This window comes from Phoca vitulina, unplaced genomic scaffold, assembly GCF_004348235.1.
Source record: "Phoca vitulina isolate PV1807 unplaced genomic scaffold, GSC_HSeal_1.0 scaffold20, whole genome shotgun sequence".
In the NCBI taxonomy this organism is placed as follows: Eukaryota; Metazoa; Chordata; class Mammalia; order Carnivora; family Phocidae; genus Phoca; species Phoca vitulina.
In genome coordinates, this window is record NW_022589723.1 from 15,989,904 (window position 1) to 16,005,340 (window position 15,437).

Genomic DNA, 15,437 nt, shown 5'->3' on the forward strand with positions numbered 1-15,437 from the left:
CTCCAATGAAGAAATACTCCTGATCCTATTGCTTATCTCTAGAAAACCAATCACCACATTTTCTACTTTCAAGTAAATTTGAAAATAGGATTAAGTTGAGTTATAGTTGAAGTTTTTAAAAATAGGGGTATTTTGGCTATTGTAGCAGATCATTTAGCACGTTACCTGCCTAAGTAATAATTCTGCCCTGAGATTACTAGAGACCTGAAAATAATCTACAGCTTTATAATGAAAACTGTGATCATGAAACCAATATGAAATTCTTTTAAACTATTAAAGGTGATCTAAATTACTGTGGGACTTGACCTTTATCTCCCTTTCCCCGAGCTCACTGTTTCCCTATAAGGATAAAAAAAGCTTACAGATTCATGACCCTTCCTCTATTTTCCTGAATAGATTTATTGGCAAGTTATTTTGTTTCTTTCTTCAAAAGACAAATAGGTCTACTACTTTTTCTTTCATTACAGACAGCAGCATGAACACAATCCAGTCGATGCACGTGGGGGAGTTCAACCAGAAACTGGTAGAAGCCAGCACCCAATTTAAAAAGAAGCAAGGAAAAGGCACAATTGATGTGTGGTGGTTGTTTGATGATGGAGGTAAAAACAATTCCAGAATATACACTAGGGTGCAGAATTGCTATGTTGATCAATTTAACAAACTGCACGGGAAGGTATATGAAAATGGTATCACTTGAAGAATAATATTTCTGTGTTTTCCCAAGATTTTAAATTATTTAGGAGCAATGAGTATGAGAATGAATAAAGATTTAAAGCTATTCATTTCCTTTCAGCAAGATATATTCATTCTTTCTGTCATAATTTATTCTTTTTTCAGGATTAACACTCCTTATCCCCTATATCTTGACTCTCAGAAAAAAATGGAAAGACTGTAAATTAAGAATCTATGTTGGAGGAAAGATCAACCGCATTGAAGAAGAAAAAATAGCGTAAGTAACTCATCACTTCTGCGTTAGAGCACTTTGGACATCTGTTGCTTTAATGCTTTAATTTTAAGAACTTCAAGTGTTTTTGAGACACAAGAGATTTAAAGACAAAACCACCGTGATGGGCCTCATGTTTCCTTGGTTTTCTGGTCATTAAATTATCTGCGCACTTCTTGTAATCACTGTCTTCACGTCCCTTGATCCCCTGCCGCAAATGCTTTCAAAAAGGAGTTTGACACAGAAACCTCATCTCAAGTCTTGAATGGGACTCTCCTTATCTTGTGTAATGTTTGCTTTGATTTGACCAGTGAATGTATCCAAGAAAGGAAAAGCCCAAAGGAATTTGTATCCAGTAGCTTCTTTGGGGCGGGTCGAACCTGTTGATTTGTGATGGTCACTCCAGCACAGCACACTTAAAAAATAGAACTGGGAGACCGAACCTGGTCCTTGTCCCAGCCCCGCCCCCAACAAGCTTCGGGACTTCGCAATGGTCGTGGCAGCCCAGACCTGGGTTCCCAGTTTCTCATCTGTAGCTTGAAAGAGTTTAAATGGATGACTGTTGAAAACTCTTGTAATTAAAAAAATAAATCAGTCTCCAGAATGTAAATTTGCATCTTTGTAATTGATTTAGTCATGGAGAGCCTGATGTGTAGTTGTGGAAGCAGCTAGCATGTTAGGAATGCCATGCATCCAAAGGTCTCTGGTGGAAATCTGGAGAGCCACCTTTAGCAGCCTTGGGTCCCTCATGGCAGGCCTAAGTCCCAAGGTCTTCCAGAAATCGAAATAATGACAGGCTTTTATTCAGTAATTTTTCATATTTTTCCCCCTTCCTGGGAGGATTATACACACACACACATATAAAATATATTATATATATTCATATATAATGTAAGCTATATATATTATATGTGTGTGTGTGTGTATATATATATATATATATTTAATTCCCCTTAAAGAGAGTCATATTATAATGGAAACTAACATGATGGCTGTAACAATTTATATTTTCTTAAAGCCTCCAGTAACTTACTGGGGCAAGTGATGAAATTTAAAAATGGCTGGTGGATTAGATGATAGCATGGCATCAATGTTAAATTTCCTGATTTCAAAAAGTGTACTTTGTTTGTATAAGAGAATGTTCTTATTCTTAGGAAATAATGAAGTATTTATAGGTAAAGGGGCCTGATAGCGGCAGCTGGGCAACTGGGTAGGTGAGTAGGAAGCAAGCAAGAAAGAAGGTGTAGATAGACAGATGCAGCTGTGTAGAAAGAGAAAAAGGTGTTACATCAAATGGGACAAGGTATAAACAATTGGTGAGTTTCGGATTTTTTGCACCGTCCTTGCAATTTTTCTGTAACTTGGAAATTGTATCAAAAATTTCAGTTGGCAGGGAAAGAACCTCCAATATATAATGATACATCATAAATATTAGTTTGTCAGTATGTTGTCAATAACTAAAAATGATCAGCAAGGTAATAGTCAATAATATTAAAACTTGTTCTCGTTTTTCCCGAATGATAAGGAAGCATGTACAGCTCTCTGTTGTCTTACCTGAAATGTGAATGCAGAGTTGGGTTTGCTATTCCTAGGGTCTGCACCAACATGAATTTGTCTTTGCCTTCAGTGGAATGTGCTTGGTCCACCTTTAGTATACGGTGATGGAAATCGAACACTAAACACAGCCTTTGTCTGAATATGAAGCTGAAACAAGATGTGAACTCTTTGCCTGAAAATAGTTACATATGCAGTGATGAAGTATTTCTCTCTTATATTTCCAGAATGGCTTCTCTTCTGAGCAAATTTAGGATAAAATTTGCAGATATCCATATCATTGGTGACATCAACATTAAGCCAAACAAAGAGAGGTATGAAGCATTTAACAAGATCCATGGTTTGCCCCTGGTACTCTCACATTTTCTTTTGTGCTGATTATTAAAGGGTAAAAATGTTATCTACCGACTGCAGTGACCTCCTAATAAGATATAATAAAAAGGGACTTCGAATAACCATGCAGAGCGGTCAAATAAATTATAATGGAGGGAAAAAGGTTTTATGGTAAAATTGAGCTTGAGAGGGAGAACTGTTAAAACACAGGTTAGTTAGCATTTTAGGATTGCCCTTCATGTTCTTGGTCTCTATGGTGGCAAGAGTAGCAGGAGACACAAGCTCAGATATTCTGGACTGGGCAGTCAGGGCAAGTTTTCATTATTTGAAGTTACTGGTGGGGTGGCTGGGCAGCGTGGTCATTTGAGCATCCACTCTGATCTCAGCTCAGGTCATGATCTCAGGGTCGTGAGATGGAGCCCCACCTCAGGCCCCGCGCTTGCTCAGCGGGGAGTCTGCTTGAGATTTTCTCACTCCCCCAACCCCTCGGCCCTTCCCTTCCCTATAAAATAAATAAATAAATCTTTAAAAAAATTTTTTTTAAAGTTACTGGTGGTGCATCCTGGATGGGGAGCTCTGATAGAGAAGCTAGAAACCGCTTGAGTCTTCCTGGCGCAATGACAGAACCGACCCTCCATGGCCATTTTCACTTTCAGGCACTAAGGACCCAGCACTTAGAGCTATGGAATTTTGGGGGTCCTCTAAAACTATCTGAAGCCTGGCAAGGAAGTGTATTGGCTCCAAAATTTTAAAATGCTGAAAATAATTGTTTAAACGTCTTCAAATCATGACATCATTTTAACCCTCGTTAACTGTTAAATTTGTCAAGTCCATGAAACAGCTTGTAGGTTAGATCCTCACGGGAGTTCCCAGAAGTGCAAGAAGATGGACTGGAAATTATAGCTGATACTAAATAAACTACTTAGAGTGATAACTTACCAATTATAATATTTTTCAGTTGTTTACAGTCCAAAATCATATTTACTGCTGCATCTGGATGCTATTTAATACATGTGATCTGGTGTGGAGTGGGGCCTTCAAAGCTGAGAGTACAGAGGGACACAAGGATCTCAGTGTAGCTTCGGTTCTCCCTCTCCTGATGGACCTGTTCTCACTTCTGTTGACCGTCATTTCTCCTTCCTCCTGCAGCTCCTGATGGCTTGCAATTCCACACTCAAGTCTTACTGTTCTTCCCTTCTTTTGATTCATTGTTATCCTATATGAGCTTAATACCTAACAGAAAATCATCCAGATTTAAGATGCAATCTTATCAACTACACAACAACCTTGAACTTCATGTCATTTGAGGGATTCATGAGTCCTCCAAGGCTACGGGTCAGTCAAAATGGCTTTACAAAACATCCTAATTGTGATAAGAAAGCTATAATCGACAGAGCTCACCTGGGTTATTACTGTGCAATATTTCCTCACATGGTATATACTAATGCCTTCTATTCCTATATTTCTACAGTTTTAAGAACTTAAGAAAAATTAAGAAGAGTTTATAATCCTCCTTGGTAAAAGTAATTAACATTCTGCCATTAACTGGGTTGTCATGTAGTAATATCTGGTAGCCTTCCACATTTCATTTGAAGAATTTTAATTCCTAAGACATTGCCTCTTTGGCTTTTGCAGTGATGTGATCAAACAGCCTCCTCTTATGTCTCTAATTGGTGGAAATGCATTCTATTTCATAACACAGCAGGTACAATGATTTCCTAGCACATGCCACGTCGCAACAGGCCGGAGCCTGCCAGAGCTCGGCAAGCATAGGGCCATTTACTGTTGTCTGGAGGGTAGTCATGGTGTCCCCTACTGACTTCAGGTTTTCTATTAGCCCTGGCTCGGTGCTGGGCACAAATTAGTCATCTACTTCTTGTAGCCAAATTCTTCTTGCTGTTGTTTGTCTTAATATCAGCTAAGGACTGTCTGTGCTTGCTGATTCATTTGTTCCTCTATCCTTTGCCTCTTTGCAGATCAATCTGGTTTTCTCTACCCAAGTTTCTTTCCCTTTCTTTCCTGCTAGTCTCTGCTCAGCTGCCATGGTCCCCCCCTGCATACCTGTCCTATCTGTCCTATCACCAAGGATGTCCATGTACCTCTTCCACTAGTGCCTTCCATTGTCTGAGTGCCCATCATGGGCTAGACACAATTTCTTTAACTAACCCTGAACTTTGTGCCATGTTTTTCTCTTTTCAGGCAGCCGACATTATGGAGAGGAGTAAAAAACGAAGGACCAGGCATTTTTGCTTTTGTCCTGGTATCTAAATTTGCTTTTAGACACCATTTTAATGTGCTGTTCCTTATATATCCTCATCATCCTGCAATGAAGAGATCTATTTCCCTTTCTCGGGAAAAAAATGAATTAGATTTCACAATTTGGGGGATTTTTTTCTCTGATAGTTCAAGGTCTTGAGGAAGATGAAAAAACCAAAATCCATTTTTACTGGAATAAAAGAATCTTTGCAGCTAATGTACCCTGGTGTGAAGACAAAATACCACCAAGAAGAGAGGTGCTGGAAATGCCATTCTCCTCCCTTCAGCTCTCCACTGTAACTGATACCATACTGCTTTGTAGAACAGTCACGTATCTGGTGTTGGCAATGATGTTCAAATATATAAAGGCAACCCTATTTTAAAACAGAGAATGATCACTCAGTAAATCTCACAGAAGGCCATTGGTAGCACATCTGGTACCTTTGTGATAATTTTTTTATTAAGTTTTTTTATTTTAATTCCAGTATAGTTAACCATCTTATATTAGTTCAGGTGTACAATATAGTGATTCAACAATTCTATGCATTACTCAGTGCTCATCATGATAAGTGTACTCTTAATCTACTTCACCTCTTTCACCCATCCTCCCACCCACCTCCCCTCTGATAACCATCAGGTTGTTCTCTATAGTTAAGAATCTGTTTCTTAGTTCATTTCTCTCTCTCTCTCTCTTTTTCCTTTGTCCATTTGTTTTGTTTCTTAAATTCCACATAGGAGTGAAATCATATGGTATTTGTCTTTCTCTGACTGGTTTATTTCACATAGCATTACACTCTCTAGCTCCATCCATATTGCTGCAAATGACAAGATTTCATTCCTTTTTATGGCTGAGTAATATATTGTGTATATATATAATATATTACACGTCTGAATGATATATTGTGTGTGTGTGTATATATACATATTATATATTTTATATACATACAAATATATATATATTTTTATATATGGATAAAGAAGATATGGTACATATATGTACCACATATACATATGTACAGATATGTACATATCTTTATCTTCTTTATCCATTCATCAGTCAATGGACACTTGGGCTGTTTCCATACTTTGGCTATTGTAAATACTGCTGCAATAAACATAGGGATGCATATATCCTTTCAAGTTAGTGTTTTTGTATTCTCTGGGTAAATACCCAGTAGTGCATTTACTAGATCATAGGGTAGTTCTATTTTAAATTTTTTGAGGAACCTCCATACTATTTTCCAGAGTAGCAGCACCAGTTTGCATTCCCACCAACAGTTCACAATGGTTCCTTTTTCTCCACATCCTCACCACACTTGCTGTTTCTTGTGTTTTTGACTTTAGCCATTCCAACAGGTGTGAGGTGGTATCTCATTGTAGTTTTGATTTGCATTTCCCTGATGATGAGTGATATTGAGCATCTTTTCATGTGTCTGTTGTCCATCTGTATGTCTTCTTTGGAGAAATGTCTGTTCATGTCTTCTGCCCATTTTTTAATTGGATAATTTATTTTTTGGGTGTTGAGTTGTGTAAGTTCTTTATATATTTTTCAATACTAACCCTTTATCAGATATGTCATTTGCAAATATCTTTTTCCCTTCAGTATTGCCTTTTAGTTTTGTTGATTGTTTCCTTCACTGTGCACAAGCTTTTTATTTTGAGGTAGCACCAATAGTTTATTTTTGCTTTTATGTCCCCTGCCTTAAGAGACATATCTAGAAAAATGTTTCTATGGCCGATGTCAGAGAAATTACTGCCTGTGCTCTCTTCTAGGACTTTTATGGTTTCAGATCTCACATTACATCTTTAATCCATTTTGAGTTTATTTTTTGTGTATTGTGTAGGAAAGTGGTCCTGCTTTATTCTTTTGCATATAGCTGCCCAGTTTTCCCAACACCATTTGTTGAAGAGACTGTCTTTTTCTCACTGCATATTCTTGCCCCCTTTGTTGAAGATTAATTGACCATATAATCACGAGTTTGTTTCTGGGCTTTCTATCCTGTTCCATTGATCTGTGTCTGTTTTTGTGCCAGGACCATACTGTTTTGATTATTACAGCTTTGTAGTATAACTTGAAATCTAGACTTGTGATATCTCTAGCTTTGTTTTTCTTTTTCAAGATTGTTTGGGCTATTTGGGGTCTTTCATGGTTCTATACAAATTTTAGGATTATTTGTTCTAGTACTGTGAAAAATGCTATTGGTATTTTCGTAGGGATTGCATTAAATCTGTAGAATGCTCTAAGTAGTATAGACATTTTAACAATATTTGATCCAATTTATGAGCATGAAATATCTTTCCATTTGTTTGTGTCATCTTCAATTTCTTTCATTAATGTTTTATACTTTTCAGTATAGGTGTTTCACTTCCTTAAGTTTATTCCTAGATATTTTATTATTTTGGGTGCAATTGTAAAAGGGATTGCTTTCTTAATTTCTCTTTCTGTTGCTTCCCAATTAGGATATAGAAATATATACTATATTATGTAGAAATATGTATTATATAGTAATATATAGGATATATAGCATACTATATATAGTATATAGTATATAGTAATATAGTAATATATAGTATATAGAAATATATACTATATTAGTATATAGTGTATAGAAATGCAATGGATTTCTGTACAATTGATTTTGTATCCTGTGACCTTACTGAATTCATTTATTGGTTCTAGTAGTTTTGTGTGGGATTTTTAGGGTTTTTGATATGTAATACCATGTCAGCTGCATGTAGTGAAAGTTTACCTCTTCCTTACCAATTTGAGTGTTTCTTTTTCTTGTTTGATTGCTATGGCTAGCACTTCCAGTACTATGTTGAATAAAAGTGGTGAGAGTGGACATTCTTGTGTTATTCCTGATCTTAGGGGGAAAGCTATTAGTTTTTCACAATTGATTATGATGAGTTGTGAGTTTTTCATATATGGCCTTTATTATGTTGAGGTATGTTCCCTCTAAACCTACTTTGTTGAGGCCTTTGTGATAATTTTTAAAAGGCAATTCCTCTGAGTTCAATTCGAGTAAGAAGACTCTTCCTCTGGGCTGATGCAGGCCCTGTCCTAGGGCCCAGTGCTTAGAGCGCCAATTCAATTTCAGCTCTTCTTGGTCAGGCAGCCCCTACCTACCATTAACAATTATCTCCTCATCACTGTTTTTTCTTGGTCCTCAGGTGACACACAATGTCAAAAATAGTTTGTCAATTATTTCCATGTTGGAGGCTAATGTTAAATGTACCTAAATTGCCTCTAATAAATCTTTCAACTACCCATAAAACATCAGTAAGTGTTGATGGAGATATTTTACCAAAGAAACATCATAATTATGGCTGGGCAAGGGTCAAAGGGAGTACAAAAGCAAAGATAATGAGAAAATGATTGAGCCTGGAGAAACTGAAAATCTCTTGTGATTAAATTTCATTTTCTATTGAATATACTGAATTAAAAGTCATAGGCCAAAAAGACAACAATCTTTATACAGAAATTAAAGAGAAAGTAGAAGCAATTACCTGGATAATTTAAAGATACTAGAGTGGTGGGATGCCTGGATGGTCCAGTCCATTAAGCAGCTGACTCTTGGTTTCAGCTCAGGTCATAATCTCAGGGTCATGAGATCCAGTCCTGTGTGGGGCTCTGTGCTCAGCAAAGAGTCTGCTTGTCCCTCTCCCTCCCCCCTTCCCCTCTCCCTGCATTCTCTTTCTCTCAAATAAATAAATAAATAAAATCTGTTAAAAAAAGATACTAGAGTGGTCACAAAACAACTAGTATATTAATTTGAGAAAGGAAATCTTATATGAACTTAGGGGAAAATTTTTTTACAATTAAAAAATTTTTAAATTTCGTTATCATGAAGAAAAAGGATGGGAAAGGCAAGGCAGGTGTAAGTTAATTTTTAAATTGAATTAGTTGTCATTTATATTCAAAGCACGGCCTATTTGGCCTAATCTAGAGCCTATTAGCCTCTTCTAGAATCAACTACTTGGCCTATTCTAGAGTCAACTTGGCCCATTCTAGAGTCAATTAAAAAACATTTATGTGAAAAATCAGATTTAATGAGAATCAGGATAGAAATCTTGAGCCACCTTTGCATCACCTAGCTAGGAGAATGGAAAATGGCCAGTTCAGGGATGAACCTTAGGATGAAGTCAAAGATGAACATAGACAAGGAACAGTAAGAGTTGAGAGAAAATAAATGGGCAAATACATCCCCATTATAACCTATTATGTCACTTAGCATGTTTCAGTGCAAGGAAAAGAAAACTTATAATAAATAATGAAATTATTGGCAAACATAACTGAAAAATCCAATTATGTTTTGGCTTTCAGGCAAAGCTTGATCTAGAAGGTTAATTTTATATATAATCAAAGACTAATTCTCTTCCATTACCTCTGCTCTACCTTGGTCCATTATGAAATCATCAATCAAAGTTGATTTAGCTCATAAAAACAAGATGACAGCAACCAGAACTACATACTTGCTCATTTATGTTCGGTGGGAGAGAAAGTTTGTCTCTTCTCTAGTCATTGAACTCAGTTCACGGGCTCCATTCAAGTTGGACCAACCTAAGCAACTAAGTCACTTACTTGGTCAGTGGAATGCTAGGTGCCTCTTGGTCAAGCTTGCCTGGGTTCTGTGGCTACCCTGGCCAACTGCTCTGGCAGACAGAATAGAATTGTGCTGATTAGCTGATGCTGGGGATGGAGTCACTCCCACCCAAACTACAATGGATGCTGGGGAAACAACGAGCAACCTCCACTCCACTTCCATTTCTTAGGAAACTATTTTTGAACTGGTCTTTCTAATAAGCACCTGGGCTGAGATGCAAAAACTTTTATCCCGATCAAAATAAGTTATATGGAGAGCTTAAACAGAGAGCCTCTCAATTGTTCACCTCAGTCCCATGGCTGTTCAGTAAAATGAGTGCCTTGGTTTTACAGGGTGCTGTACACTTTTCAGAGCACTGTCACCCGAATCACCATCCAACCATCACACCAATCTTCAGGCCAGCTCTGAGCAGCCACCATTACCTCCTTTTATAGGCAAGGTTATCCAGGTCCAGGAGGACAATGGAAGAGCCAGCATGAGAACCAAGGCTCTTCACTCCTAGACTGGTACCTTTCCAGTGCACAGATTATGGCCAAAGGTCTCTGAAGGCATGGCACAGTTAGGAGGAAGAGCAAATAAAAGTATTATGTAGTGGAAAGAATAATAGGGCATATCAGCGGTTCCCCGTTGTTGTCCACCATTCTAAATAAATCAAAGTGTCAGAAATCTACAACATTAAGTATCTCTTCAATCCCTTAACAAAGGCACTGGTAGGTGCTCCTTTATAATCTCTGCACTTTGATCTGCAGATCCTAAATCCGGGCAACCGATGAGATCATTGACCTCATGCCATCATATTTTAATTCCTTAACCCAACAGTGCATTGATTCTAGTTACTCTTCATCTCAAAGTTACTAAATTATAAGTAGGCCACATTATATAAAACCGAAAGACACTGTTTATATTTGGCATCATCTTCTAGTAACACACTGAAGACAACCACTCTCATAAACTGTAAGCTTTGTTCTGTACTACTGTTTAAAAAAAATCTCTGAGGTTCTTATGAAAGACAAAATGAGATTTTCTAGCACTTTTTAAAATGGTCCACAGCTGTGAGATACTGCTGCTAGTTTTCTACTCAATGACTTCTTCTTAATTGCTCTAAAGTGGCTTCAGATTTGTAGACATTAAAATATTATTGATTTTTATTCTTTCCTCTAACATGCACCTGAAAAATAGTCATTTAAAAATCTCAGACAGCAACAGTAGTCATCAGAAGGACAAAGGCTGCATTATTTGCAGCAAACATCCAAATTCCTCTATAACCATTGAATTTGCTATTCTAGCTGCCCACCGATGCCGCCTGCCAGCAGGGCGAGGGTCGCGTGGACTAAAGGAGAGGGCAGGCCTAGCCAACTCCCATCCCAAGCAACCTAGTTCATCTCCCACAGTAATCCATGAATGTCTCCTAGACAGTCTGTACAATAAGCAGATGGAAACTCATTTAAGCAGACGGAAACTTATTTATGGGCTAAAGTGTCTACATTACAATGGTGTCTTAGACTACACCATGTAGGAAATGTATTTGCAGAATAATTATTATCTGTATGTTGGTGCATTTATATTGAGGATCTAAAACACAGTAGGCTAACAAGACTTCAACATGTTAAGGCCTTTCCTTGGGTAGGGAGGCAGTACCATACCATATCCATGGCTTTACTCACAGTAAGTCCCCTGCAAAGATAATTCTTAAAAGATTTGCATGACATTCAGCTCTGATTCTGTAGACAGCAGAGCCAGTCATACCTGGAGTATCTGAAATAATGAGTTAGTTTCCCACTGTGAGCCCTCCTTTATAATTCCAATTTCAGCTGGAAAGTCTTTGAAGAGATGATTGAACCATATCGTCTCCATGAAAGCTGCAAAGATTTAACAACTGCTGAGAAATTAAAGAGAGAAACCCCGTGGAAAATTACAGATGCAGAACTGGAAGCAGTCAAGGAAAAGGTAAGGACTTGTCTTCCTTAATTTTTACTTTACTGTCTAGCTGAAAAAGAAAACAGTGGTTGATTCAAAGATCAAGAAGTAACGTATCAGTTATAGAATTTCATTATTCAAGATCTAGGGTTTCTGCATTTTTCAAGTGCTTTACAATCATATTACTGGATCATGAGGATTTAGAAACTGGTTTTCATTTCTTAATGTAAAATCAATTCTTTTTTTAAAAGATAAAAAAAACCCAGATTATTGATATATATTGTGAAGTCTCCTTTCAAATTTAATTTTGTAGAACAGAAGACAGAATCCATGGGTCTAAAATAATTTAAGTCAAGTCAATATGTGTGCAAAGTAGATAAAGGTAATTGACTCACGATTTAACACAGTAACAAAGAATTTTAACCTGATGAGGTTATGAAAACTAACAAAGCGATCTGAGAAAATATGTAATTGGAACAGTGATTATGAAAGTTGGATCAGGCACATGTTGTAGGAGGGATATAATAAATAAACAAACAAACTACATTAAGAGCTGAACTTGAAACAATTTAAACAAGAGATACTAAAGCTTTTCAAATTTACTGGAGAAAATACTGAGCTAAGATTTATAAACTGTGTATAATAAACTGCCCAGTTCTTTGTTTGCTTGCTTGTTTGTTTTTTGCGGGGGTTGGGAGGATTTTTATTTTTTCTTTTTATGTTTTTTTTTTAGTTTCACTTTTTTTTTTTTTTAAGAGAGGGAAAGAGAGCCAGTGGAGGGGCAGAGGGAGAAGGAGAGAATCTTTTTTTTTTTATGTTATGTTAATCACTATACATTACATCATTAGTTTTTGATGTAGTGTTCCATGATTCATTGTTTGCCTATAACACCTGGTGCTCCGTGCAGAACGTGCCCTCTTTAATACCCATCACCAGGCTAACCCATCCTCCTACCCCCCTCCCCTCTAGAACCCTCAGTTTGTTTCTCAGAGTCCATAGTCAGAGAGAATCTTAAGCAGGCTCCATCTCAGCACAGAGCCCTGAGATCATGACCTAAGCCGAAATCAAGAGTCACTTAACCAACGGAGCAACCCAGGCGCCCCTAATTTCACATTTTAATTTAAATTCCAGTTAGTTAACATACAGTATGATATCAGTTTCAGGTGTAGAATTTAGTGATTCATCACTTCCATACAACACTCAGTGCTCATCACAAGTGCCCTCCTTAGAGCCCATCACACACTTGGCCCATCCCCCACCCACCTCCCTCCAGCAACTCTCAGTTTATTCTCTACAGTTAAGAGTCCGCGTTTTGGTTTGCCCCCTCTCTCTCTCTCTTTTTTTTAATAAACTGCTCACTTCTAACAAAGATTTTTTGCATAATTGAGCAAATCATACATCTAAGCCTTGGTTTCTGAACCAATGAAATACAGTAATAAGTATTATTGCTGCAAAATCATAAATGTAGTTATTTTTCCAAGTGAGTCTTGGCTGACTTTTATTCAAAGAGCCTAAACAATGTAGACTAGGATATAATTTATGTTCTTAAGATATCAAATTGGTTATCAGGATTAGTTCTTCTACCTCAAACCTGTTCCCAGAACTGACCGTTCTCACCTTCCCTTTACTATTATCCATGTTTCCTGATCGCTTGTTTTTCCCTTAGAATTTAATAAGCCACTCTAGCACAACAACCACCTGGTCTTATTCTTTATATTTCTAGAATTTCTCGTGAGTTTTTAAAAATTAGTTTCCAAACCTGAAGGAAATAATTGTAATTTTTTTTAAGTGAGGTTTTTCTACTTCTCCATAATTTGAGGTAAGGAGATAGATTCTCATTCGTAATTCTGGTAGAACTGCCCCCAACAAAATCTGAATGTTGTCCACAGAGTTACCGCCAAGTTCGACTGAATGAACTCTTACAGGAGCACTCGAGAGCTGCTAACCTCATTGTCCTGTAAGTATCCCTGCAGACTTTTAAGGATGTTACAGAGGAATCTTAGGTAAATGGGTTAATCTACTTAAAAAGTCATGACTATTCATGTGAAAGTTTAAAAAAATTGGAACATGTAGGATTTTAGACAGTGAAGGAAAATAAATGCCACCCTGGGACCCTGCCACTTGGACTTTCTGTCTGGCCTGCCCCACCTGTAGAACCTTGGCTCCCCCTTCAGACCATGCTCCAGGAACCTGACCCTGGAACCCCCTGCCTAACAAGCCTCAAAGCAGCCACTGAGGCTCATGGGCTCCTTCCCTGCATAGTGCTCCTGAGGGAGAGAGTCCACAGCGTGTTCAGGAGGCTCCTCGCTATGTTGAAAGAGGCTAAGGTAGGAGAAAAAGGGAGGGGATTCTTCCATTTCTACTCTTGCCCTTCACCCCACAAATGTTAGAGGTGTACATGTTGGAAATAGGAATGTTTCCTTAAGGATTGATAGCTAAACATGAAAAACAACTATTTCACATTTATACCTCATGACCTGATTCCTATATATGAAGAGTAATATGTCTTCAAGGTCTACACTGGAGGATTACCCACCTGAGACCTAGAACAGTCTCCCGAATTGGGTAGGAGTTTTCATCTAGCTGTTTTCTGAGGTTTCTGCCAAATATAAGAGCTTTAAACTATAGGGAAAATCATTAACATCAAAAAAGGAGAAGATATATTGGTTGATCAAATTTTCTATTTAAAGAGGAGTGGAAATTTATAGTTCTTTTTTGTTGCTGCTCTACAATGCCTAAGCCTGTTTTTCTGGTTTACAGATAATTTGTCTTATCTGAGAAATACATCAGTTTAATATCTATATTCAAAATAATTTCAGTGCTTTCATGTTTGGGGGAGGGTTACAAAAGTTTCAGGCCACTGGTTATTAAACAGCTCAGATGACTAGTGATGGGACTGTCTGTAGTAATCGTCACTTCTCAAATTTTTCTTCCATACTGTCAGGAGCCTCCCAGTGGCAAGGAAAGGATCTATATCAGATTGGTTGTACATGGCTTGGTTGGAAATCCTCACGAAGAACCTCCCTCCTGTTTTACTAGTTAGAGGAAACCACAAAAATGTCCTGACGTTTTACTCTTAATACATGAAAGATTAGAACACACCTTAACTTAATGTATGAATAATTAAGAAACATGTCCTAGTGCTTTATGTTGTAAATCTGATCTATGGATATGCAAACCTCTGAGACAATCATACAGGATTCCATATAAACTATGTCATTATTTTTTTTTATTAGTTTTGGGGGCTATTTTTTTTTTTCTATCAGCTTAAGACAGTGCCACCCCTAGAAAAACATCTTTATCGTTGCTGTTGTTGTGATAGACAAGGAAATTAAGGAAACCATCCTGGCTTATGCTCCTGAAAACCATGAACTTGACTGTAAACTTCTCCAGGCAAACCTAATCTTGTGTTCACTGCTGGGCTGCGGAAGAGGCCTCAGCCCCACAGCAGGTCCTCATTAAATGCTTATTGACAGGCTAGTAGAGAACGATGGGTGGTTATCAAAGGAAAAGACCGGCTGGGCAGGAACCGCGTTTATGTTTGGCCCTCTGAGAGGCTTATACCTACAAAGAAGATTTGAAAATCAATAACTGAAAACTTTAAGAAGTACTTGAGTCTACAAAATGTTTAAAGCGGTTACCTAAATAAGGTTATTTAATGTAACGCAGCGTATATACTTAGGGTGATCGGAGCGATCGTTGATAACACACAGCTTCAATTTGTTGCTGACTGTAGAGTATGTCAGCTGGATTAGAAGGCGACAATATTCCAATTTAGACGAACGAGATTCCATTTTTAATATATAAACTTTGTTTTGCCTGCTGAATAT

At 37.5% G+C, this 15,437-nt stretch overlaps 1 protein-coding gene across 2 annotated transcripts in view; it reads left to right on the forward strand.

Annotated features, from left to right (window-relative positions):
* The window catches only part of SLC12A1 (solute carrier family 12 member 1), an 85,812-nt gene extending 70,986 nt beyond the window's left edge, over positions 1–14,826 (forward strand). For both annotated transcript variants that reach the window (XM_032417447.1, XM_032417448.1), the window contains exons 21-26: positions 468–599; positions 838–949; positions 2,725–2,811; positions 11,502–11,637; positions 13,497–13,564; positions 14,552–14,826. In XM_032417447.1, coding sequence (XP_032273338.1) covers positions 468–599; positions 838–949; positions 2,725–2,811; positions 11,502–11,637; positions 13,497–13,564; positions 14,552–14,687 — 671 coding nt within the window. In that variant the 3' untranslated portion in view covers positions 14,688–14,826. The remainder of the gene's footprint in view (positions 1–467; positions 600–837; positions 950–2,724; positions 2,812–11,501; positions 11,638–13,496; positions 13,565–14,551) is intronic.
* The last annotated feature ends 611 nt before the right edge of the window (positions 14,827–15,437 follow it).